Source organism: Catharus ustulatus, chromosome 2 (genome assembly GCF_009819885.2).
Source record: "Catharus ustulatus isolate bCatUst1 chromosome 2, bCatUst1.pri.v2, whole genome shotgun sequence".
NCBI classification, from domain to species: domain Eukaryota; kingdom Metazoa; phylum Chordata; class Aves; order Passeriformes; family Turdidae; genus Catharus; species Catharus ustulatus.
In genome coordinates this window covers 49,740,745-49,766,601 of record NC_046222.1, presented here as the reverse complement: position 1 = coordinate 49,766,601, position 25,857 = coordinate 49,740,745, and the positions used below count along the sequence as shown (strand labels likewise).

At 41.0% G+C, this 25,857-nt stretch overlaps 1 protein-coding gene across 1 annotated transcript in view; it reads left to right on the top strand.

Moving 5' to 3' along the window:
• The first annotated feature begins 1,033 nt into the window (after positions 1–1,033).
• The window catches only part of LOC116992958 (mitochondrial intermediate peptidase-like), a 68,972-nt gene continuing 44,148 nt past the window's right edge, over positions 1,034–25,857 (top strand). The window contains exons 1-10 of the mRNA XM_033053124.2: positions 1,034–1,210; positions 4,164–4,337; positions 6,130–6,218; positions 8,218–8,304; positions 9,284–9,347; positions 11,005–11,187; positions 13,705–13,861; positions 14,268–14,316; positions 14,786–14,846; positions 16,362–16,414. Coding sequence (XP_032909015.1) covers positions 1,034–1,210; positions 4,164–4,337; positions 6,130–6,218; positions 8,218–8,304; positions 9,284–9,347; positions 11,005–11,187; positions 13,705–13,861; positions 14,268–14,316; positions 14,786–14,846; positions 16,362–16,414 — 1,094 coding nt within the window. The remainder of the gene's footprint in view (positions 1,211–4,163; positions 4,338–6,129; positions 6,219–8,217; positions 8,305–9,283; positions 9,348–11,004; positions 11,188–13,704; positions 13,862–14,267; positions 14,317–14,785; positions 14,847–16,361; positions 16,415–25,857) is intronic.

Here is a 25,857-nt window from a genome sequence, read left to right as displayed (position 1 = left end):
GGTGGGTTCGCGGGGGGGAACAGCAGAGGAAAGGGCTGTATCAGTCTTTCGGCAAGACTGCAAGACTGAAGTTCTTTCCCGTAAGCCACACGCCGCAAGTTTGTATAAATCACAGAAACATCCAGACTGAAAACAAGTTTTTAAAGGGCCTTAGGTTTGACTGGAGAAGGTGTAGGACAGGTACTAGGACAGGTATCAGCCGGCAGAGCCCCCGGTGCGGCCGGGCCGGGCGCTGCGAGCCGGGAAGCGGCGCAGGCCGGGGCAGTACTGAGAGCCGGGGCAGTGCTGAGAGCCGGGGCAGCGCTGAGAGCCGGGGCAGTGCTGAGAGCCGGGGCAGAGTGAGAGCCGGGGCAGTGCTCAGAGCCGGGGCAGTGCTGAGAGCCGGGGCAGTGCTGAGAGCCGGGGCAGAGTGAGAGCCGGGGCAGAGTGAGAGCCGGGGCAGCGCTGAGAGCCCGGGCAGTGCTCAGAGCCGGGGCAGCGCTGAGAGCCGGGGCAGTGCTGAGAGCCGGGACAGTGCTGAGAGCCGGGACAGTGCTGAGAGCCGGGGCAGCGCTGAGAGCCGGGGCAGTGCTGAGAACCGGGGCAGCGCTGAGAGCCGGGGCAGCGCTGAGAGCCCGGGCAGTGCTCAGAGCCGGGGCAGTGCTGAGAGCCGGGGCAGCGCTGAGAGCCCGGGCAGTGCTCAGAGCCGGGGCAGCGCTGAGAGCCGGGGCAGTGCTCAGAGCCGGGGCAGTGCTGAGAGCCGGGGCAGTGCTGAGAGCCGGGGCAGCGCTGAGAGCCGGGGCAGTGCTGAGAGCCGGGGCAGAGGTGCCCGGCGGGAAGCGGCACAGGCCGGGGCAGAGCAGACAGCCCGGGCAGAGGTGCCCAGCGGCTGCGGGCGCCCGGGAGCCCGGAACTCGGCCTCGCTCCGCCTCCCGCTGCCGCTCCTCCCCTCGGCGCGGACGCGCGGAGGTCGCGGCCGTGCGGGCGGCTGTGCCGGGCCTGCTCCGCTCCGTTCCGCCGTGCCGTGCCGTGCCGTGCCGTGCCGTGCTGTGCCATGCTGGGCGGCTGCCGGCGGGCGCTGCCCGCGGCGCTGGGCCGGGCGCTGCGGGGCCGGGCAGCAGGGCAGGGCGGCCGGGCCGTCAGCACCAGCTGGTGCCCCGTGGGCACTGCCTTCGATGTGAAGCAGCAGCAGCAGCAGCCGCTGCGCGGCGGCGCGGCGGGCAGGGACACGGTGAGCGCCGGGACGGGAGGGCCGGGCCTGCTCGGCAGGAGGCGGCCCTGGCTGCTGGCAGCCTCGTGCTCTGCTCTGCTTCCCTGAACCGTTTTAAGGGAGTATTTTGGGGGATAATTTTTCTTTTGTGTGTGTTTTTTTTTTTTTTTTTAAAGTAAGAGTTTATATTGGTTCTAGCAGACCCAAACGTTGTGGATTTTGGAAGCAGAAGCGTTTGACAGTGATGGCCTTGTGCGTGGGAACGCTTTGATCTCAGTGGTGCCCATATGTCCCTGAAGTGAGATTTCCCTGTCCATTGCCCCTTCCCTGCCAGCGCTCCCCGGGCTGTGCCGTCGTTCACGTGTCGGTGCCACTGCACTGGGACAGTGCTTCCGCAGCAGCCACGCTACTCACATCCTCTTGCCTGGGCGTTATTCTTGATGCCTTGCCTGTGGCAAAAATAAAATGGATTTCTTGGCTGCTTTGGTGAGGGTTGGGTTTTCTGGTGCGTATCTTTTTAGGGTGAGTGGGGGTTGTTTGTTAATGTGTGTCCAGGGAATCAGCAGGCTCCCGGAGAGGGTAAGATGGCACAGTGCACACAGAAGAGGTGCAGCTGTAAAATCCAGGTGTTTGCCTGCTGACTCAGCTATCCCTGCCATGGTGCCCAGCCTGCTGGAGCTGTTGAACTTTGGGTTTTAGAGAGGACAAATCTGACCTCTTTTTATAATCTGGCACTTGCTTGGGAAACCTTTCTTCAGGTTCTCATGCCTCTGCATGCACTGGTTTAAGTCTTGCTTCAGGAAATAATCCATGCAAATATTGTCCATTTGGCCTGGTCTAGGGCATGTGTTCCACGTTATTCACTTGGCCCACAGTTCTTTTGGAATAGAGGTCTGTGTTTCAGGCCCACAAAGAGGCTGTTCCAGGTAGGATGTAAATACTAAGACCAAGCAAAGACAGAAGTGTCTCAGCCATGCAGCCAATCCCATTAAAGAACAGAGAGAACTGCACCAGACTTTTCATAATTATAAATCTTTATGTTAAACTTGATATCATACGTAAGAGGAGTTTCATGGCTAATTTATCTCTAAGAGGAGATACATCCTGGTCACAGAGCACTACATGTGCAGGAAGAGCTTGCTTGGGTGATGATGTATGGCAGCAGGAAGACCTGGAGTTCTCAGGGATATTGCAGGATACTGCATCCTCTGGCTGAGGATCTGAGTGAAGAGGCAGTCTTGAGCGTCTTACACTAGAAACATTATTCAAGAGTGCTGTGATACAAGTATATTTATGTTTGTGTGCATACATGTATAGATACAAAAATACCTTTTTCAGTGTTCACTTCAGTCCAGTTCCTGTTCCCAAATAATAAATTAAAACATAGTGTGAGGAAAGGTTTTCTTTCTTTAGCAGAAAAGCAACAGTTACAGAAAAAGCAGCGCAAAATGTTCCAGATGCATACTTGAAGAGTTGCTTTTGCTTCAGAATGTATGCTTGTACAGATGAGCTGTCAATTGGTAGCTTTTTGTTTTATTTGGATAAATACTAGCAAGCTATATGGAAACCTGCAGCTGACTGCTATAATACAAAGAGTTTGCAGAAAGTGGATTATAAACTGATTGGACTGCAGATTTGAAAATCCAGATTGTGATTTTTAGATACTGAGGATGAATTCGGGAAGGAGAGATGTGATATGAAGTCACGTACCTTTCACTGTTCAGTGCTGTAGTCAGGGGGTGAGGAGATGCTCATGTTGTAGTTGGGCAGTTGCAAAGGGATTGTATTGCTTGAAGAGATGTTGCTTTAACTTAAGTGAAATTAAGGAATTTCTAGGATAAGGTTTTTCACCCAGGGGGTGGTTGGCACTGGAACAGGCTCCCCAGGGAAGTGGTCACAGCACCAGCCTGACAGAGTTCAAGAAGTGTTTGGACAATGCTCTCAGGCACATGGTGTGACTCTTGGGGATGGTCCAGTGCAGGGCCAGGAACTGGACTTCGCTGGTCCTTGTGGGTCCCTTCTGTCACATGGAATAAAAGGTAAAACTTTTCCAAACAATGTTAAAATGATAATATAAAAGCAAATCTTTAATTGAAAGCCTTCAAGGTGCAAAACATGGTGATACGTATACGTGATACAGTAGCTCTATAATTTTTACAAGGTTAGTAGGTTAATATACCTATCAATATTGTCCAATTAGAAGGGTAGCTGGGTTAAATAATTTCCCCCCTGGGTTCAAACCCATTGGAGCACCCCCCATCTTCTAACTCCACATTTTATTTTGTCTATGATACGTGGTGCAAGATAAAGTGGCCTTGCTAAACTAACAGGCAAGACTAAACAGAATTTCAAGAATTCAACAATAGGAGTTTGTTAACTGTGAGAAAGGGAGCTGAAAAAGTACCAGAAGTTTGACTATGTATTAAAAGTCTACAAAATCTACAAATACATGAAGAATACATAAAAACCAAAAATATTTAGGCATCACTTCCAACTCAGGGGATTCTGTGAAATATTTTTCCTGTTGTATGTCTGCACTGTGGAACTTCTCTATCTGCTAGCATTAGTAATTTTGTTTGATCAGTGGTAGAACCTCTCTAAGTCTCTTCCACAAATGCAGAACACAAGTGCCATCTGCATTTACCCTGCACAAAGAAGTGTGTTTACCTTGCTCTGTGGGACAGGGCCAGGCTTGATAGGAACTTCAGGAATTAAAGTGTTCATTCCACAAACAGTTTTAGTTGTTCTTGAAGATCTGCTTCCAGTATTGGGGGCTAATTTAGTGAGCCTGAGACAACTGTCCTACTATTGTCTGCGATCTCTTGGTACTGGTGCTGCTGGCCAGTGAAATGCTGCAATATGCTAGCTAGGGTCATTTTGGTAAAATTCTGTAGTGATAATTCAGTCTTGAAACAAAAGTGCAGAAATCAGAGAGGGCAATAATGATGTGTTTTCATTGTGTTCTGCTCTGTAGGGTCTGTTTGGTGTTCCAGAACTGAGCTGTCCAGAAGGATTTCAAGAAGCACAGAACAAAGCATTGCAAGAATCGGAACAGCTAGTCCAGAAGGCATGTTCAACACCACCTGGGCCAGAGACTGTAATGATATTTGATCAGCTTTCAGATAGCCTGTGCAGAGTAGCAGACTTGGTATGTTGCTTTTTAAAATTTTTACATAAATTCTTTTAAACTGACTGAACTTACACCATTTTCCATTTTGTGATTTTCTGCACTACAGTAAATAGCAGATCAGCTCCATTAAACTTTGTATTAAAGCAGAAAATTAAATTGATTGAAAGTGAATTACAAAGACTTTTACCAAATGATAACTAAGTACAAATCCTGTCAAACTGTCTAGTTATTTTTAAGACAGATGCAAAAATAGTACAGAAGCTACAACAAGAAAAACAACAGTAAAATCATACTTGTGTTTCTGCTGCAATATTAATACATAAACTCTCCAGTGTCACTTATGTTATGGAAAAGAGGGTTTTGATTTCAGAGTTAAAGTTGTGGTGGCAATGCACATGTTTTAAGTTATGATCATTTATAGATGAAGGTCCACAAAGAACTTTCAGAGTAAAGGCAGCATCACTTTTTTATTAACACAAGAAAAAGGCGGCAATTTCTTAGATTATAGTTTTTGTGATCCGCAGATTTAGAGTACTTGGTCTGATATTCTGCATCAAAAAATTTTACATTTAGGAGTATTTCATATTGCTCCCTGGAAGTTTGCCCAAAGTATATCTTTCACCAAAGTATCATTCTTTGGTTGAAGGAAGCAGAACCAGCCTTCATACTGAAATCAGTTCTTAGTGAATAGATGACTGAGTTTTTTGAGGTCACTTGGGTTTTCACATTTAGATGTCTCTGTGTGTTTTCGGTTCTCCAATCTTGTTTCTTATTCTTTTGTAGATTTAGGACATCTTTTGTGCCAGGCACTTTTTCCTTCTGAAAGTACTTACAAGCTCTGTCAAGTCACTAGTTCTTATGTTTTGTATAGACTATGCCTAATTCTGCTTAATCAATCAATACCTAAGTAAAACATGAATTTCAGAATTCGATGGCCCTAGTTTTGTATCAGTTTGCTGAGTTAAAATTATGTCCTTTGTACTATATTCAGGCTTTTTATGTTCACAGATAGCTTACAGAGCTGTCTGGAAGTTATTTGGTGATTGTTATCTGTTGTTAGGAATTTTGATATCTGTCATTCAACACTTCTTCTGTCAGTGTTATGCAGGATTTTGAAAAGGAATTCTAAGAAGTAAAAATTTTAGTTGTGTAACATTTCTAAGGCTAACTTTTTAATCAAACTGCAATATGTACTATCAGCTTTATACTGTCAGCATGTACTTTCTGTAAAATTGTGCTTAATGTCTTCAGTATATTCCTAGACTTTAAATCTATTCCTAATCTTTAAAGTCCATAATTTCAATGCTAAAGCCGCCCTGAATTCATGACAGCAGTCTTGGAAGCCCCTAGCTCCCCAGCCCCTTTTAGCATCCTTCTAGCTTGATGAACCCCCTGAAGTATTTGCAGATTTATAAAAAATCAGTATTTCTTCCTATTAGGAAATATGCACATTTGGTGGTGTGCTTTCTTCTTAACTAGAACATTTAGTTTTAAAAATCTTTCATGTGTTGGAGTAGCTCTGTCCTCTTTCAAGCACTCTAAGATATACACTACTTAAAATGTTTTAAGAAATGTGTGAATTAATGATGTGTATTGGAAAGACACAGGCACTGTGTGCTTTAATAATTGTAAGCAAACTTTTCCAATCAGCTTTATGTTTTAGACAGAAAAAGGCAAATTCTACAAAATTATTGCATAGAACTATAGAAATAAATGTTAATATAAATGGAGCTACTTAAATGCAATTTATTTATAAGCCAGGATTTTTTTGGTCTTTTTGCCTCACTGTTTTCTTCTTCTACTGTGTCAGGCTGATTTCGTAAAAGTTGCCCACCCTGACTTTGCATTCAGAGAGGCTGCTGAGGAAGCTTGCAGGAACATTGGTACCGTGGTAGAGAAGTATGTTTTCTTCTTTTTTTCTTTTTTTCTTTTTTCTATTTGCATATACAGCTTTGAAAATTACTGTATGATCATCTCTGAAAGCAACCATCGACAAAAAGTACAGTAATTTCACGAATACAAGCCGCAGCAATTTGACAAAAATTTTGGTGGAAACCCGGAAGTGCGGCTAATAGTCGGGGGCAGCTAATATGTGAATAATTTTCTGACATTTACAACCCCAGACGTGCCAGCCAGAGTGCCGAACCAAGCACCGGCCAGTAAAAGCCGGCATTTCGCAATTGTTACAGTGTTACCGTGTTGCCCTGGCTCCCTGCAGGCAGCACGGGGGGCGGGGAGAGAGGCGGGAGAGCTCTCTTTCCTCCTCTACCACAGCCTAGGGGAGAAGGGGGGGGGCGCCGTCATTGCCGCGGCCCGGGGAGGACGCGGGGGGGGCGCCGCCATTGCCGCGGCTCGGGGAGGACGCGGGGGGGGCGCCGCCATTGCCGCGGCTCGGGGAGCCGACGGTGGGGGGGGGCGCCGCCGTTGCCACGGCTCCGGGAGCTGACGGGGGCCCTGCACAGCCATTGCTGTGGCCCGGGGAGGGGGGGGGGGGAAGTGCGCGCCGCCATTGCCGCGGTTTGGGGAGCCGATGGGAGCCCCGCGCAGCCATTGCCGCGACTCGGGGAGGAGGCAGGGTGCTTTGTCCGCGCCCGCCGCCAGCGCCACGGGCGCGGGAAAGCTCCGTCCCCGCCCGCCACCGCTGCCGTAGGAGCGGGGGAAGCTCCGTCCCTGCCTGCCACCGCGGGGCAGCGCCGACCCGGGGTGACCGAGCCCAGTGGCAGCGGCGGCCGGCCCCGAGCGGCAGCACCGGGCTGGGCCACCTGGCCCCGTCAGCAGCCCCTAGCGGGCCGAGCCTGCACAGCCTTAGCTCAGCCAGTAAACCCCGCCCTGCTGCGGTTCTGTTACTGATTGCACGCGGGTCCTTGCTGCGAACGACAGAGCGGCTTATATTCGGGTGCGGCTTATTTATGGACAAAAACCGAAATATTTACCAACACCCAGAGATGCGGCTTATAGTCAGTGCGGCTTGTATTCGTGAATTTACTGTATTTGTGCATGGGAACAAAGTGTCAGTGTTCTGTTACAGATATTTAAGGGTTTCGTTTTGTTGCAGTATTTCATGAAAGGTTTTTCTATTTTAGTTGCAGTTTATGACTCCCTGTCACTGAAGCCCATCAAAGGCTGAAGTGACATTTTTCTAGGACTTGTGTCAATTCTCTAGTGGTTGTGAAGTTTATGTACAAAATGCTTGAAAGTGGATTTATCAGGACTTTGGTTAAGCACACTTTGATTAAGCACACCATGTATAACAATATGACTTTAATATCTGAATACCACTTCAGATAATAAATCTATAGAAAGAAGAAATTATTCGCATATTATCTTGAGAGGCTCATAAACTACTGTGTGCATGTGTTTCCCTGTATCCCACCTGGGAGTGCAGGATAACGTGCCAGCAAATCCAATGGACACAGTGTTACCTGCATGGGAACAGTGCTTGGTGTGTGGAAATGTTGTGGGGGTAGTAAGCTCTTAGTCTATTCCAGTGGCAGTCAGCAGCACACTTATCTGACGGCAAACTTGAGCACAGGTATTTTCCTTTAACTGAGTCCTTTCAAAGTAAGGATTAGAAAACCATTCTCCTACCTATATGCTCTCACCATGATTATCTTTGTAAAAAAAGAAGCAGTCAGTGTTAGATTTGCTCATATTGCCACAAAATACCCTCCAAAAGTATTTTTCTTCAGATGCATAAGACCTGTTTCCATACTGGTTTTTCCACACATGCTCTACAGAAATTTTCTGTTTTTTAACTGTGATTGTGAACCAGAAAGCATTTGGAAATACAGTCCTTGGCTCTTAATGATGTTTCACTAAAAACTGCCTTTGAATGAGTAATACAAAGAAACTGAAATATTAGTCTGTTGCTAATGTGTGATTCTTTTTATCTTTTCAGATTAAATACAGATGTTGAACTGTGTCAGAGTCTGAGACGTCTGCTAGCTGATGAAACTGTAATGAATTCCTTAGATCCAGAAACCAGGTACTTATTAATGCTTTGAGATCTTTATAGATTATAAATAGAATCTTGTAGATTTAGATTCTTAGATGGTATTTATACTTACCAATGTAAGTACTTATTGTACTTACATTTTGTGTTTTCTTACATTAAAAAATGCAACTTTTGGAAAAACAATCCATATCTCCGTTATTAATTTATTAGTCGCCACCAAATTACCTGCACAGGAGTTAGGAAGTTTGTACTTATGTAATCTTGGAGAATGTCTGTAACTGTAGAGCACAAGATATATTTATGCTGAATAAGTGAGATCTTGTGAGGACAAAAAAATGGAAACTTAAGATTTTCTTCAATAATATTCTTTTGATTAAAATTATATACTGTACTGTGGTGTGCATATAAAGTTTTTAGTAGTAAAATTAGGGAATAGACTGTATAACTTGATTACACTTTATAGAAGTTTATTTATATTTTTCAAAATTGGATTAGCAGTATATTTATTAAAAGCTTATTCTATGATTGCTGTAATAGGTTTTATTATCTGTTTATGCAGTTATAGGTTTGAATTATTTATTCACTGACATGGTTAGACAAGCTTAATGTATAAGTTATTTTCTTCTTCCTTCTTTCACCAAGATCAAGGATGTTAGATTTGGAAAGGTATTTTTCTGATGTTAGGATAAATGAAGTGTGAAAAGAAATTAGAATGGTTATTTGCACAAATTGGTTGAACATCTAGATTAAGGTACTGGAATTACTTTGAAGGATATTTTCAAAGCAGATGACTGAACTAAAAACAAAGGACAAATTGTTTCTCACTAGTAAATTGTTAAGGATTTAAAACTTAGGAAATCTTTGTCCCTAATAAAAACATTCATGTAACTGTGGCATTATTCTCTGTGAAAGACATGAAACATAAATAACTACTCAAGGCAAAATCTGTTAAGAAATTATGCTTACTATCAAATGAGGCTGTTTTAACAGGGATTTACTGTATTTTTAGGCGAGTGGCAGAACTTTTTATGTTTGATTTTGAGATCAGTGGCATTCATTTGGATGAAGAAAAGGTAATTTCTGGTTATAATGTATGAACAGAAATTTGTCTACAAAAGACCAGATAATGAAACATGTGGGACATGAAATCACATGATTCTGGGTCTGTTTGTCCTGTGAGGAAATTTGTCACCTTAGAAGTGATGAATTTTGTCTATTTTAAATCACTTCTAAAGACAGTTTTTAGATGGTTGTTCTCCCTAGTTTGGTCTTCGTCATTCCTTTCTGTTCTGAGGAGTTATAAGCAAGTCCTGCGATCCTATTTTCTTTCTTTGGTGTCTGCATCAGATTTTTAAAATAGCTACTCAGCTGTCAGAACAACATATTTACAGAAAGGGAAAAGCAGCACTTCATGCACCTTGATGGTAGGTTAAACAAGTGGGGTGTGTTAGAAGGGGTCAGGTGTGTGTCCAGGCATTCCTGGGGTGCTCACATAACTGGAAGTTGTAAATCTTTTTCAAAATTGAATATCTGGGCATGGTCTGATTACCTGCCTTGGAGCTTTTACATACTTTTGCAGTAGTTAGTGATGGATTTTCCAAACCCAGCAGCTTACACCATGCTTTGTGGTATGGATGCCCTATCTGTTCATAGTTCATGTCACATATAAAGTTAATTCCATGTTTATTTGAGTCATCCCCTCCAAAAAGATCTGTACAAAAACTCTTCTACCAGATTGATGCTATAGAGTTACTCTGTTTCATGGTGTTTTGTGACGTAAAAAATGGTTCTTGAATATAATTTTTACAATTACTTTGTCTAAAGAAAAACACTGAGACTTCAGCACTGGGGTTGACTATTTGATTTGACTATTGGTTTTATGGTGCTTCATCTCTTTCAGTTATAATTTCACTTATTTTTGCATGGTTTTATCTTCCTCCCCTGCCTATCCCACTTCTCTTGCTTGCTGCTCAGTATATCTTTCCAATTCTCATTTAAGACTTTAGAAACCCTTCCCTGTTGTAAGTTGAAGTTTACTTCTGCTACAAAGAATTTCTGCTTTTTGAAAAACTGAAAGAGATGTTTTCAAGAGAAAGGGTGGGAATGGGAGGACAGAGATCACATTATGTCATTCTTTGGACTTCACAAGTTAAATTGTATCTGTACTCTCAGGTTTTGTTTTTTTGAGCTATGAACCCACAGACAATTGAGACCATATTCTACTAATGTGAGCAAGTTCACTGAAGCTCATATTGCATGATTAAGTATATGAAATACTGTGATGATGGTAAAACTAAATCACAAACTCCAAAGAGAGGGATTGAAATACTGTTAATAGTTTACAGTCTCCAGGAAACAGCACAATACAAACAGGAAAAAGAGAACTTTAATTCTGTATATATTTTAGGCTATCTCTCTCGAAGATGCTTTTTTTTATTCAATGTTTTATATAGCAATTAGATACAAGCTAGCAAAGCTTATATAAATCCTACTTGAACTCCACGTTTTCTTACTGCAGAAATATGGGCATTTTCTTTGAAATTTCAATGCTTTATGAGCATCTGATCCTGTTGACTTGCCCTGTATTATGACTTTGTTGATTCCGTGGGTATAATCATAAGTGTTGTGCTTTGTGCTTCATTTTTGAAAGAGTCCTCTAAGGTTTAAAAACTTTGAGTTCTGCTTATACTGTGTCTGAAGATATTGTTTTGTGCTTTATTTTTCTTACAGCGTAAAAAGGCAGTTGATCTCAACGTCAGAATATTGGATTTATGTAATGAATTTCTGATAGGAACTCACATTCCCAACAAGATTGACAAACATGTTTTGCCAGAGCATATTCGGTATAATTTTACAGCTGAAGGCAATTACTTACGAGTTGCTGGTCTACATGCTGATTGTCCTGATGATCTGGTTTGTATTCCCTGACTTTACTTTGGCATCCTTTATACCAGAAGTGCATATCAGTTATTTGACTTGTTAGTAAGGCAAATGCATGTGGTTTGTGATTATGCTGTTATTACTAAAAATAAAAAACTCTTGTAGAATGTAATAATCAATGGCATACTTGATAGTAACAGATATGAAATAATGGCTGTGCAGATCCTGAATGACTGGAGGAAGAAGAGAGGCAATAGGCTAGCACACTTCAGTTTATTCAGAGGCGGGATCTCATGAAATGCAATTCTGCAGGGTAAAGGAGCTCACGAAAGCAGGTAGTTCTCTAAAGGCAGCATCCTCCAAGTGTGTGAGAGTATTGAGTTATTCAGTATGAGTGCATTCTGATCCTTAGAAAGCCAAGCAGATGTATCAGGAGCTAGGCTCGACAAGCAGACAGCTCTTAACAAAGCTTCATTTCCATAAGATAGCATACATGGAGGGGAAGTAGGTACGAGATCTGGGGGAGGAATGTAGAAACATTGCCTGTGTGTGTAGGGATGATGTTGGGAAGGTCAAAGCTCAACTGTAGCTGTGACTTGGAAGCAGCAAAAGCAATTTCTGCTGCATTGGACTAAAAACCTGAGCAAGGAAAACATGGACTCAGTGTTGAGTAAGATGAGTGACAGTGGCAGCAGACAGATAAGGCTGAGATGCTCATCAATTTCTTTTTCCTCAATGTTCATCAGTGACTTTAGTCCAAGGTTGGAGATTACAGTCTGGATTGGTGGACAACAAGATAGGTTGAAAACCTAATTTAATGATCAGACTCAGAGAGTACTGGTTGAAATGCACCCTATAGGAAGACTGGTAGTGGAAGAACTCTTGCAAGGGTCTGTCCTGGGTCCCCTGTTTAACCTTTTATCAGTTACATGAAGGAAGTGGCAGAGGGTTTGCCTACCAGATGTGCAGAAGAGAGCAGATAGGGAGGAGCAATCAATGCATATGAAGGTCAAGGCTGACACTCAGAGTGGCCTAAAAGCTGGGATAATGGTTCAGTGGCAGTGTTATGTAATTCAAAAAGGACAAGAGCAAGATCATACACCTGGAAATGGAGAATTCCTGGTTACAGGGCAGGCTGGGACTGCCTGGCTGGGTCTGGTCTGTGGCAAAGGCCCACAGTCTTGATGGACAGCAAACTGAGCATGAACCTGCAGTGACCCTGGCAGCAAAGGGGCCAACAGCATCTGGACTGGACTGGATTATCACCCTGCTCTTCAGGACTGTCTTCAACAGAGCCCAAGATGGGCAGTAACTGGAGTGCTTGCACTATGAGGAGGGGAAGAGGGATTTGGACTTGTTCACCCTGTAGTAGAGGTGGTTTGTGGGGGACCCTGCCAGCACCCTGCCAGTACCTACAAGGATGACATGGAGAGAATAGGGCCAGGCTCTTCAGCGTGGTATATGACAGGAGAGCAAGTGTCAGAAGGCAGAGGTTGAGTTGAGATATGGCAGTTGGAGTTTTTCCTGTACAGTGAAATAGTGAGATCATGCCGTCTCTCCCATGTGTGCAGGGTTTCAGGACCAGACTGGAGAAAGCTTTGTGTGACTTGGTCTTAGCTTGTAGCTGTCTCTGCTTTGTGCAGGAGGTTGGATTAGAGACCTCATGGAGTCCCATCCAATCTGACTTATCCTGAAAAAAAATATTAGTTATTGTTAATGTTGTTTTTCTAAAAAAGAAATAATTTAGAGTTAGTAATTTAAAATTAATTTAGAGTAATTGAAATGTGGCAGTGGCTCCCTAGACTTTTAGATACAATTCTAGGATCAGGAACATATTAAAACACTCTAGGGTTCTTTCTTCACTTTTACTATGTAGAGAGAAGCTTGGTTCAGATGAAGGCAAATATAAGTTGTTGCTGGATTTCTTGAGCTTATTCCATATCTAGAAAATAAAATTTGTGATTGGTTTGTGAAACGTAAAAGCATTTTATCAAATTCTATGAGGTAAGTTTTTTCAGAGTTATGAGAAGACCCAAACTAACTAAAAAATACGAGAAAAGGAGAAAGTTTGTGAGCAGATGGGCAGACTAATAGTTTTCTACTACAAAATAAATAAGGCTTTTCTCTCCCCTGACCCTGTCTCTTTTTCTTGTCAGATCCTTCTGTAAGCAAACTTAACTGGTATGCAGAGAACAATTTGGGTTTATTTTCAGAAGTTTTAATGAGCTAAGACAGCCCACAGAGTGGTCTGAAAAGCACAGATGTTGGCAGAAGGAGGGAGGTGATGAGAGACTGTTGACAGGAGTAGAGAACTGGACCCTTTTTGGCAGTCTTGATCTGTTAGATTGCCTCATTGCATTTCCTCATTCCACTTTTTAATGCGTAAAAGAGCTGTAATTGTCAGGCAGTTGTAATTGCTATTGTTGAAAGGCTTTGGGCCTTTTCCCACCAATATCAGTGAAATACAACTGTTATGCCAGATCTTCAGTTGCATCACTTGTTTCTGTTAAAAATTACTCTGTTGCAATGTGACTTTTTTCCTTGCATTAGGTGCGAGAAGCTGCTTACAAGATTTTTCTCCACTCAAACTCTCAGCAGTTGGCTCGATTGGAAGAATTGCTTGCGAGCCGAAACAGCCTGGCACAGTTGGTTGGCTACGACACCTTTGCCCACAGGGCTCTTCAGGGAACTATGGCCAAAAATCCAGGTATAAGGCATGTATGGAAGGACATGTTAAGAAATCAGATGTGTAAATCAGATGGATGAGGTCAAAGGTTGTTAGTTTCTTTACCTAAGTTTACACAATCTTCTTCCAGTGAAGTGTTTTTTGCAGTTACATTTTGCTGTATGCCATACTCAGTGCTCACTGTAAATAACAGTACTCACTGAGGAGGGTGTGTTGTTTTGGTTCAGAACTCATACTCGCACCTTAGGTTGTGAAGGTGTCATTATCTCAGCACATAACGAACTAAATGTAGTACTAAATTCTCTTGAAATAATGTCAATGGAGTAGTTTGTTAAAAAATCCAAAGGAATTTTTATTGGGAATGTTCTCATGTAAATTTGACATCCATTAGGGAAAAATAATTTTAATATTTTTTTCTTCCTTCTAGAAACAGTAAGAGAATTTCTGGAGAAGCTTTCTGAGCAGCTGTCTAAAAGGTATGTCTTTTTCACTAAGTTTATTTTTTAACCATACTCTTTATTTCAAGAATAGAAGTACTTGTGTGCTAATAAGTGAGTCAGTGCTGCTTATTATGTGCTCTGATGAAACAAAAACCAAGACTTCCCCAAAATTTTGAGAGAAGGCTATTTGCTTAGAGTAAAATCGGTGTTTGTGATCAGAGAACACCCCGGACTGAATACAAGAAAGAAGACCAAGTTGAAGTGTAGAACACCTCTCCTAGTCTTCTTGCCATATGCAAAACTCTGTATAATTTGCATCTGTAAACGAATTTCCCTGTTTGTTTTTCTGCTGTTGCATGTGGACCTGCCATTTTATATGGTCATTTAATATAGAGCTATAAATCTCTGATGATGGACATTTTATTAGGATGGAATATTATCATGTGCTGTATTTCACTGCTGAAAAACCTTTCATTAACATTTTCGTAATAAAAATATTTTTCAGAACTCAAAAAGACTTTGAAATGATGACAAAGATGAAAACGAAGCTCAACCCCCACAATTCAGTAAGTTGTTTTGTTTCTTTTAAAAATATAGTATAAGGTAATGTTCTACAGTTATAGTAATTTCACAATTATGAGCTGCACCATTTTGAGTAAAATTTTGGTCCGAACCCAGAAGTATGGCTTATAATCAGGCACAGATTTCATATGGACAAAGAACGGAAAGTTGCTGTTTTAGTTTGGAGGACAGGTGTCTGCTGAGAAAGGCAGGAACTTCTCTTTGAAATGGAGAATGTAAACCCCCTATTTCCAAATTATTATAATTTTGAAATCAAGGGGCTTTCAGGCAAAGATATGGGAGTTAGGAATAACTGTTCTTTTCTAGGGAAATTAAAATAGAAATACAGTACTACAAGGAAACAAACTCCAAACCCTGACAAAGTCAGAGTACAACCTGACACCCCGTCAGGCAGGGTGTTGGTAGCAGTCCCATTAAATGGTGGCTACATCCTCCTGCAGTGACAGATGTGATTCAGTTGGAGCAGTGCTCCTGCAGAAGGTGCAGTTTCCCTCCGGAGGTCCAGTGGTGATGTGGAAAAATCTGGTTTTCCTCTGGAGTGCAGTGGAGAAAGGGGCTCCCTTAGTGTCCCAAACCCTCTGTTTTATCTTGGTACGAAATGTTGGGCTCTTCCCCCTGGCTGGAGCAACTTCCAATGGGATGAAGTAATTTTATCAGTCCCACAGTGGGACTCAATGGGCCATTAGCAGAAAATGACTCACTGGAGGAAGGATGTGTTGTGAAAAGATAGAACAGTGACCTGCCTGGTTTCAATGGATGGCCATCAGCAGAACATCTCCTGTGGAGATAAGGATCACTGCTCCCACCCTCAACAGATGGTGATAGAATAGATACCTTTTATCACACTCTGTATTGTAACGTGCGGCTTATAATCAGGTACGGCTTATGTATGGACAAAGAACGAAAAGTTGCTGGCACCCAGAAGTGCGGCTTATACTCAGTGTGGCTTATAATCGTGAAATTACTAGTACTTTAGTGTACAAGATGTTGTAGAACTAGAAACAGTCTCTCTTCTGGCTTCAAATGCTTTCTGGCTACTAAGCTGCTGTTTCAAAACCAAATATTGAGTTTGAGAGAGCTGACCAAAACATAAAGTAGCAGAAGGGAGTATCACTTTGCTTTGAATTAATTGACTCTCTTGAAAAATAAAGACTGTACTTTAGGTTAGATTCAAGTCCAGTTTGTATACTACATTGGATGTATCTTAATGCTGTACATATCTAGGTTTATCTTTTTATTTGAACTGAGTGTATTTCTTGAAATCTGGTATGAACTCCTATCATATAATTGAATAAGAAGACCAATCTTCAAGAAATGCTAAAAATGTTTTCAGGTTATGATGTATGATGCTTTTTTTGGTTTGAGCCTGAACTATTTCCCATTATGTTTTAAAATTCTGTGACTTGCTGAAACTGCTGAAATACTCAAATGAAACAAACTTTTACTTTGGATTCACTTGTTGTCCATTATTGTAATTATAAGCTGGAATTCTTTTTCAGATGCTGATGCCATGGGATCACCCCTACTACAGTGGAGTTCTTCGTGCTGAGAGGTAAGCTCCTTATGTTCCTGATTGTAATGTAAATGAGTGTCCTTGCAATAAAGACAAAGCAAGTCCTCAATGTAAACAGGATTTCTTTCTTTGAAGATATACCTCAATATGAAAAAAAAATATTATCTGGTGGGAGCATTGTTTGCAACGTTTTTTAGTTACTGATGGAATGCCTGTAGAAGTTTTTTGCTCCTGTGTTGTTTTGCAGAGTATTGGCCCTCTTTGAAGATAAAAGAGGATGAAGCAGTTTCAGAACAGATAGAAGATTTCCTGCATTGGTTTTAGTTCTTAGCTGGGCTGTAGTACTGTTTAAAAAAAAAATTTTGAATATGGAACACAGTTCGACTGCTCTTCATATTTTAACTTCATTGTGCTTCTTACCAAATGTGCAACTTCATCCTATTCTGCAGACTTGAAATAGAAACTTCTTCACTGAATCTTTACTGCTTATAGATAGAATTCATTCTTATCTCTCTTGCAAAGGCTGTGAAATAAATCCTTTACACAGACTTAAATAGTTCATGGGGCCTTTGCACATAATGAGATGTCAGCTCTGAAAGATGTAAGCCCTGCATGTTGCCTTTATTAGATCAGCAGCAGTGAAACGTTTTAGGTTTCTGTTGGAAAAGATAATTGAAAGTTGTGCTGCTCTCACAAGGGGGTTTAGAAAAAAAATCTTTCTTCACTACAGATTTACAGGTTTTTTTTGTTTTTAAACAAATAGACTGGATGTATCTGATTAAAATTGTAGTTTACTCTGGATCAGAAAGCTGTAGTAGTATAGACATGGCATAGAAAGATTGCCAGCAGCTGGCCTGGTTGTTTTCAGCATTGGTGTGTGCCATAGCACTAATTCAGAGCATTAGGTGTAGAAGGCACTGTGGTTGTTACTTCTCTTGGAGGAGTGTCTTCTGATGCTGATTGTCCTTAGTCTTACTGTCCTTCTTAGATCTTCTCGTGAAGCTAACAATCTCATAATTGAGTTGCTGATGCTCACAAGTAGATTATTTTGCTCTTTTTGGCATTTGAAAAAAAGTTTTTCCTCTCCTTGGGGGAGTTTGTAAGAGACCCAGTTAAGTTATTTTAAGGATTACATGGTGGCATTGTGAAGGAGAGCTGCAGGTAAACAGACATACACATTGGCAGTGTATCTTTACTATTTTTTTGTATTCAGGCACCAAGTCTTGAAGTTGTATCTTGAAGAGTCTCCTGAGTCTATGTAGGGCCTCCCTGATTACAATGCAGGATTGGGGCCCAATGTTTATCTCCCTCCAGCTTGGGCAGGACTATTTGTTTCTGGCAGGTATACGAGCACATACAAGACTGGGGAAAAAAGAGTAGTTCTCCATTGTGTTGGAGAGCTGCTTTGCTTTAACACAAGAGTGTGGATCTTTCACAGTCCTGTTTTCTGGATAGTTGTCTTTGGAAAAAGTGTTTGATCTGACTGACTGAACAAGGCTTTACATTTGTTCTACTCATATTGTGGGTGTTTTAACAGGGTACTGGATAGTGGGTAATCAGCTCTGAAAATTAAAACTCACTTCTCCCCTGCATAGTGTCAAGGACTGTGCTTTATGAGTGAAACTGGGCAGGAGTCAGAGTACAGTAATTTCACGATTATAAGCCGCACCATTTTGACTAAAATTTTACTCCCAAACCGGAAGTGCGGCGTACATTCAGGAGCGGCTTATATATGAACAAATTTTGGAAATTTCCCAACCTGGAAGCCCGAGCCAGCAGCGGCCCCGGGCAGTGGGGTAGTGGCGGCACAGCGACAGCACTGCCTGGCCCCGGGAGGCACGGCAGTGGCACTGGCCAGGCATGCCCCTCTCCCTTCTCCCAGCAGCACTGGCCAGGGACGCACCTCTTCCGCTCCTCCTGGCGGCACTGACCAGGCAAGCCCCTCTCCCTCCTCCCAGTGGCAGCAGTCAGGGACGCCCCTCTCCCTCCTCCCAGCGGCAGCAGCTGGGCACACCCCTCTCCCTCTTCCCGGCGGCACCGGCCGGACACGCCGCTCTCCCGCTTCCTGGCGGCAGCAGCGAGCGGGGCTGGGGCCGCTCCCTGGTGGTCACCCTGAGCAGGACCGAGCCAGTAAACCCTGTGTTCCCGCGATTCTGTTATTATTTGGCAACTTTGTGAAAGTTGCACACGAATCCTCACTGCGAGCAAAAGTGCAACTTACAGTCTGGTGCGTCTTATATATGGACAAAGACCTTAACGTTGCCGACACCCCGAAGTGCGGCTTATACTCAGTGCAGCTTGTAATCGTGAAATTACTGTACTCATATAACAACCAGGGGATGGGACTGTACCTTGTCATATCTGTGCCCTAAATGCCCTGTTACCCAAATGGGATTCTCCTATCCTTTATCTTGTATTTGTACTTACCTTGTTTGACCACATCCCTTCTTGAATGCTCTGTGGGTGGTATGGTATGTTCGGGTCAGGACTTTGGTAACTGGAAGATGAGAACTGTATCTGTCACACAAACCTTTGTGCTTGGCTGGAGTTTGACTTTTGGCTATTTGTTGTTATTCTCTTCCTAACTGAGACAATTATCTTCTAATATTAAATTATTCATCTAAGGAAAAGTGATGTTGTTTTCCTTGGTTGGTTGTTTTTTTTAATGGGAAAATGTTTGAAATAATTTTTTAAAATATTTTTTTATTTATAAGCTCAATAAGTTATTTTCTACTTCTATTTTATTTGGCATTTTTTCATCTTGGAATTACAAAATATGTTTTCAAAGAAGATGCACTTAACTGTCATGCATTTCTCTTGTTCTTTGTTTAGTCTATTATTTTTTTTTGTTCTCCAAGGATTTCTTTCTTTTGGAAGAAATTTACTTTTAGCTTTAGGTCTTTAACAGAAATGCCATGGTTATATTTGTAGTAGTGCTGTGCACAGAGCATGGCTTATGTATTTGTCTCTCATGTTTTGGGACTCAGTAGTAGTTTGCATGGTGGATTTTTATATTAGAATTTTCTCTTTTCTTCTGCTTGGTGAAACATTTTTGTTGAAAGGGAAGCAAATGTATGCTTTTGGGTATTCCTTTTGGACTGCTGTTGTCACCGTGGCTCCAGCTGAAGTACACACCCATAGTTTCCCAGGTATTGTCAGGTACATAAAATGCAGATTACCTTTAAAAATGTAGGTATAAAGAAAGAGACGGCAGGGATTTAGTTCTTGATTAAGTCACTCAGCACTAGGGGGTGCAAGAAATATTAGATGGGACAGCGTGTCTGCTGGAAAATGTTTACTGTTTCTTAGTTTGGCCTATTCAACCATTCTCTTTAGTCCTCCAGATTTTGACCAGCTACATCTCAAATGACACTGAAACTCATGACATATTTTTAATGTGTCTATTTTATATTTGTAGCATGCTGTAGTATTTTAAATGTATTTCTATATTTTGTCTTTAAATACACATTTAGTCTTTACTGTAACAGGATTAAGGAAACAAATCCTTCACTAAATTTCTAATAACTAGTTTTAAGAGGTAGATATTTACTTCTGCAGGATGCAGGATGCCCTCCTGCGTTTGGACAGTAGCGTTTTGATGCTGAGTGCTGTCGCACGGGTTGGGTTTTGTCGCTGCTTTCCACGGCGTTACGGACCTTTGCTGCTGTTCGGTCACTTGAACAGCAGGAGGCGCTCCAGACTCAAGCCACAGAGTTGCGGTTGTGCTGCCTAAGCCCGGCCGCAACAATTTTGTTTCTGTCAGCTTTCACCAAGTCCTTTCCCTGGAAACTTGATCCTACTTCAAAAGTGTAAGCCTCCCATTGATGGGAACAGGATATTTTACTTTTCTCTTTTTTTTTTTTTTTCCCAGACTATGTTATGTAGCCTCTCTGGCTTTAAGCCTACACTGAAGACTGTGTAATGTTTTTGTAGCTATAGTTTAAGAGGTAAGGAAAATACATGTCAGTATAAATGTACTTTTAAGAGCAACAGGAGACATAAGTCTGAAATTCATGGTAGTAGTATCTTAAAAGAAGATAGAGTAATTAGGAGAACCTCAAAAATTTTGGCAGACTCAGGGTAATAAACCAGTGAATGCTAGAACATGCTTCAGCATCTAACAAGTAAGAAGATGTCTAATATGTATATTATAAAAATAATAATGTTGCATTTTAGTGCAGACAAGTACCCCAGTATTAATTAAATTGCATTACTTCTGTAATTCTCAAGGCCCTCGTCATGCAAAGATGTGGTAGTCCTGCTGACTTCTTCCGGATCAGAGAAAAAACAACAGAAAATCACTCCAAAAGGCTGTGAGAGACTTTTTGAGGTCAGCCATTTGCCTTGAAGATGGGATTGGCAGGGCTTTCTCACTTCTGACAGAGGTGCAGAACTGTTCTTGAGAACCATCAGCAGTGAGCTTTGTGTATTTGGTATTGACTCTTGTTTCCTTAACCTATGATTCTTGCCAGGCTGGGTTGACTTTACTGGCTATAATTCACTGTTAGGACTTTTGCCAAAATGTCCCAGATTTTATTCAACTTGAAGCTGTGATGTGCTTGTAGAGTACTGACTCTGTGCTAGTCCCTTTCTTTAGGGCTGCAGAGGGAAGTCAGATCAGCCTTGAGGATGACAGATCAATGCAAAAATAAGTTTCATGATGAGTAGGAAAATGAAACTACCATGGCAGATGCAGAATCTTGGGCTACCATCTTAGCAGAAACTAGGAATAAATCACCTCCTTTCTTGTTGGGACTGTACATGGGTTGCTGGCTTCAGGTGGACACCACTTCTGTGTTTTTTCCCCAGTTCAGCAGCAAGGTATGAAAATGTGACTGGATGTTTCTCAAGTTCCTAAAAGCTGCAACTAATATTGAGGTTTGCAAGTTACTAGTAAAAAAACTTGTTTATGGCTGCTTTTTCTAAAATTATTTTTAGTTTTATGAAAGACTGTTCTCTCTAGGGAATGCCATGTGGAAGAGTAGCCCAGACTGTTTGCAGAACATGTGAGAAAACTGTCACTGCTCAGTTTGAAAGCTGAAGTGGAAAAGTAATGCAGAATGTAACTAGGAAATCTTTCAAGCAAAGTTCTTAGAGAGAAGAACGTCCTGTAACAAACTATAAGAAAGGGAGGGCATGCCTTCTGTTAAATCAACTATTGTAGGTATAGAAAGCCCACTCCAACTCACCAGTCACTAAAGCTGGTGAATTAAGCTTGTTGGAGGGAAACCTGAAAGTTATTGAAAAGAATTGCTGTGAAGCAGAATTCAACTTTCAAGAATTCTAAAGAATTATTTCATTATTCAAGACATTGTGGAAGAACAAATAGATTGTTGATTTGAAAACAAAGTCAAATCTGAAAATTGCATGCAGTGTTGAAACCAATATTCCAAATTACCCCTTGACCTCCTCCAAAATATTCTAGGAAGTACAATTAGCAGAAAGAAAAAATAAATGTGAAATACAGGTGCTACTTTATGGTTGATGAGAGTACAAAGGCTTTCAATTATTATTATTGTTATTATTTTTAAGAAATTCAGAGTCTTCTATAAATCATGGTTAAGAGTCTCCCTTTAGGTAAAGAATTAAGTTTCATAGTCTGACATGTAATGAAAATTGGAAGGGGTTTTCCTTGTCTTGATCTCTTCAAGTTAACCTGAGGGGTTCATCTCATTTTATCTTCACTAACAAGATCTTTTCAAGTTTCTTTGAAAGTTTTGACAGGATCTGTTTTATTAGAGATAGTTAACTTCATCTGCTGTATTTTTGTGAATGTCAACAGGATAATAATTTTTCTCACAAAAACCCCAAAAGAAGTCAGGATATAGCAGGGACTACATTTAAGAGCCACCGATAAGAATTTTTGCCTGGCAGCTAATTTGCAATTGTAAAAAGTCTGAATGCTTGTGTTGTGAAGAACAGATATCCCTAATGTTCGATTTTATAAAAAGCATTCTTAATAGAATTGATAAAAGTCATGTTGCACAAAACAGTCTTAGCCTTGTTCCATAGATACAGCTTAAAATTAAAGTGATTTTGAGTCTGCATTTTATTTAGACTCAGTGAAGTCATACAAGCTTAGAAATAATTATTTGTAATCACATACTACATCTTTGTTTCTCACAAGGGCACAGCCTTTTTGTTTGAAGCCTGCTGTTCTTGAAGAATAACCAAACCTCATTGTGTCAGTTAACTTTTTTTATAATAGCTCTTTTAATGGGTTTGGCTACTTTGCTTCTCTTAAAAATACTACTGTGCTGCAAACTGTGAAAGTAAAGTGTCTGGATTTCTTAAATGTAGTTTATCCTTTAATAAAAAGCAGGAATTTACATTAAAGGAACTGCAGCTTTCTTTGATATGTCTACTTTTGTTAGGAGGGTACTGAGATTTCTCTTCATGAAATTACTGAGCTCAAATTCTGACGTAGAGTATATGAGAAAATTTTCATTCTTTCCTGGGCTTTATTATAAATACAAATGCTTTGGTATTTGAAATCAGATGTTCAGAGGGAATTAAGTTACTGGAATATGCAAAATGAATACAGAGCAAACCTATTATGTTCAAGTTTGTGTCTCAGTCTTTTACGGTTTTTGACATGTAGGCATGAGAGTTTCTACAGGAGAAACAAATAAAAGGGACTTCTTTGAGTCTTGATTTTTGTCTTTTATAAGTCAAAGCAGCTTAACTGAAAGTTTGGCACACAGGAAAATATTCTTTTCCACTGCAGAGGAGCTCATGTATATATTTGTTGATGCTGCTACTGATTTGTGCAGGGTGAGTGTGTGTTGGTGTCCACTTTTTTTTAACATAAATGCAATATTTCCTACATCAAAACTAAAAGCAACCTTAAAAAAATAATATCAAAGCATGTACAAAATCCTTGATTTCAGGAAGTCTTCTTTTAGATTAATCATTGTGTTTTCTGATGGGTGTGGTTATGTCTGTAATGGATAGAAGTTTTGATATTTCCTTTTCCTGTTCTTCCAGAATTATATTCAGATCCTTAAAGTTTCATATAATGGCTTAAGAAAATTTTTGTGCTCAAGTACAAGGGTAGTTGGGAAAATCTTTTTGTAGCAGTGCTAATTGCAAATACCAAAAATTAACCCATACCCGCAGTAATTTTTACCTGAGATACACTAGAAGAAATGTTACATGGTAAGAAATCTTTTTGACTGGAGTATATAGTTCTCTGCCAAGTTAACACCATCTGAGATCCATCTCTTTTGCCTACATTTTCAAAGGCATATTCCCATAGAAAATACTGTGCTCTTCGTCTTTCTGAGATTCAACTATGCAGCATCCCAGTCAGGGAAGCCTGAATTCCAGAAAGAAGCAAGAGCTCATACCTGAGCTCTAGATTTGTGCTAGTTACCTCTAATTGGTACCTTATGAAGCTTGAAAGTGTAATATTTGTATCTGCTCTTCTCTGGTGACATAGGCATCCTAAGGCCCAGAACTCACATTTTAAGCAAAAAGGAATCCAGGCAGGGTGGTTGTTCTTGCCCTGGCTTGCTTAGCTGCTCTGAATCCGTTTTCTTCCTTAGGAAATGCCATAACTACATTTCCATGTGTTTGCTGCCTTTGGAGACAGCAGTACAATGTTTTGGTGGTGGTGTTACTCTGCCACGTGCATCATCCTCCTTGCTGAAGAGTCTGTCTGCTCTTCTGGTGCTGCAAATTACAACATTCAAGAAAACCTGTCTTTCAGCTCTTTTTTGCAGTAGTTATTGTCACTAAATGCTGTCTGTCTCCAGAACATTAACCTTTCTTCCTAGTATCAGTAATTCTTAGCAGAAATTTTACTGGTAGCAGAGTGCCTGTTACTGTAGTTCAATGTGGGTCATGATAATTTCCTTTCTGATTTCTTTTCCCAAAAATACTTGAGTGCACTTCCTGTTATAGATAAAATCGTAACTTGTCTGAATAAACGCGGAGGCAGCTTGCCAAGGAGTGTGCTCATAATAAAGCAACTGCTTCTTGAAATTTTATTTCAATTTTTTATTATTTGTTTTAAATAGAAGGCACAAAGCTGTACAGCTGTTCAAGCTCACAATTGATAACAGCTTGAAAATTGTGCATAAAGTCATTCTTAGAATGGTTGCTGCTTTAACACGTATAATAAAAATAATTATATGCACAGTAGGGTCATCAGCATTTATTAACATGTAGATTATGAAGTTAGCTTCGCTCTGACTAGTGAGCGTTTCAAGGGCAGACTAAGCTAAAGCACTTTGGAAATTCTTCTCCTTTTTATGTATCAGTCAGTATCAGCTAATTTATTGAAATCGTTGTCCTTTCATTCTGTTGATTGAAAAGTAATGTGCTGTGGAATCCCAGAATCACAAAATCGTTGGAGTTGAAAGAGACCTCTGGAGATAATCTTGTCCAACCCCTTGCCAAGGCAGGAATGCCTTGGTTTTCATAGGGTTTTGTTGGGAAGCTTTGGTCTGCATTTACAAATACACTTGGTTTCATGTTTGAAACAAGGGGATCAAAGAAGCACCATACACCTGGGATAGAAGATGGGGAACTTTGAGTTTTCCCTTTAGCTTCAGGAGAAATTAATTTTACAGTCTTGGATCAGCCCTCAAAAAGGCTCTGCATCCTACACAGACAAGTTATGTCTTTGTTAATGGGCAATTAAAAATGGTATAAAGGAGTGTATTGAGAGAAGTCTTCTTAAGTTTTATGTGGTCTTTTACAAAATCTGGCCTGGGTCAGAGTGTGTTTTGAAGATACAACCTGAGATCCTTTAAAAGCATGAGAATTTTGTTGAAAGGACTGAGGGAAGAGAAGTTTGGATTGCTGTCACAATCACAGTCCCCATTGGTGCCAAAAAGTTGAGCTATCATGTTTTTAGATTGGTATGAATTTGAATGCCAAAATACTGTGCCTGGGAAATGTGTTCTTGCAGTTCCACTAACGTGATGAACTGTCATTAACTGAGATTGGGTAATCATTTGCTAGCCAACAGATGCTTTTTTCCTTTTCATCTGGAAACAATGAAATTGCTAATGACTGCTACCATTTGAGTGTCTGAAATCAAACAAGAATCTTCATCAAGGGTACATCTACTTTGTAAACAGTTCCAAATATGTTTCTACCCACACCCATATGCCAGATTTAAGTTTTAGAGATCTAGTAGAGATTTCAGCATTTCTTGTTCTGTTCATTGAGTATTTATATTTTTGAGGAAGATTCAAATCTTTTCATTTCTTCTCTTTTCTCCATTGTCATCTAATCTTACCTAGTGTTACATCTTTTATTTTTCAGTGAGTAGTATTAAATCTTGAAGGTGGGGGCTCAGAAGAGAGTCAGTCATATGCTTGCTCTTGCCACTGAAAGGCAAGATAATCTATCAATAATAATTCCAGGAACTGAGGTTTTGGTTTTAGAACATCAGTTTCAGATAGCTGAGGTTTTGACTAATTGCTGTTCTTAAGTAAGCCCAAAGAGAAAGTTTTCCTGGATTCAGTGCA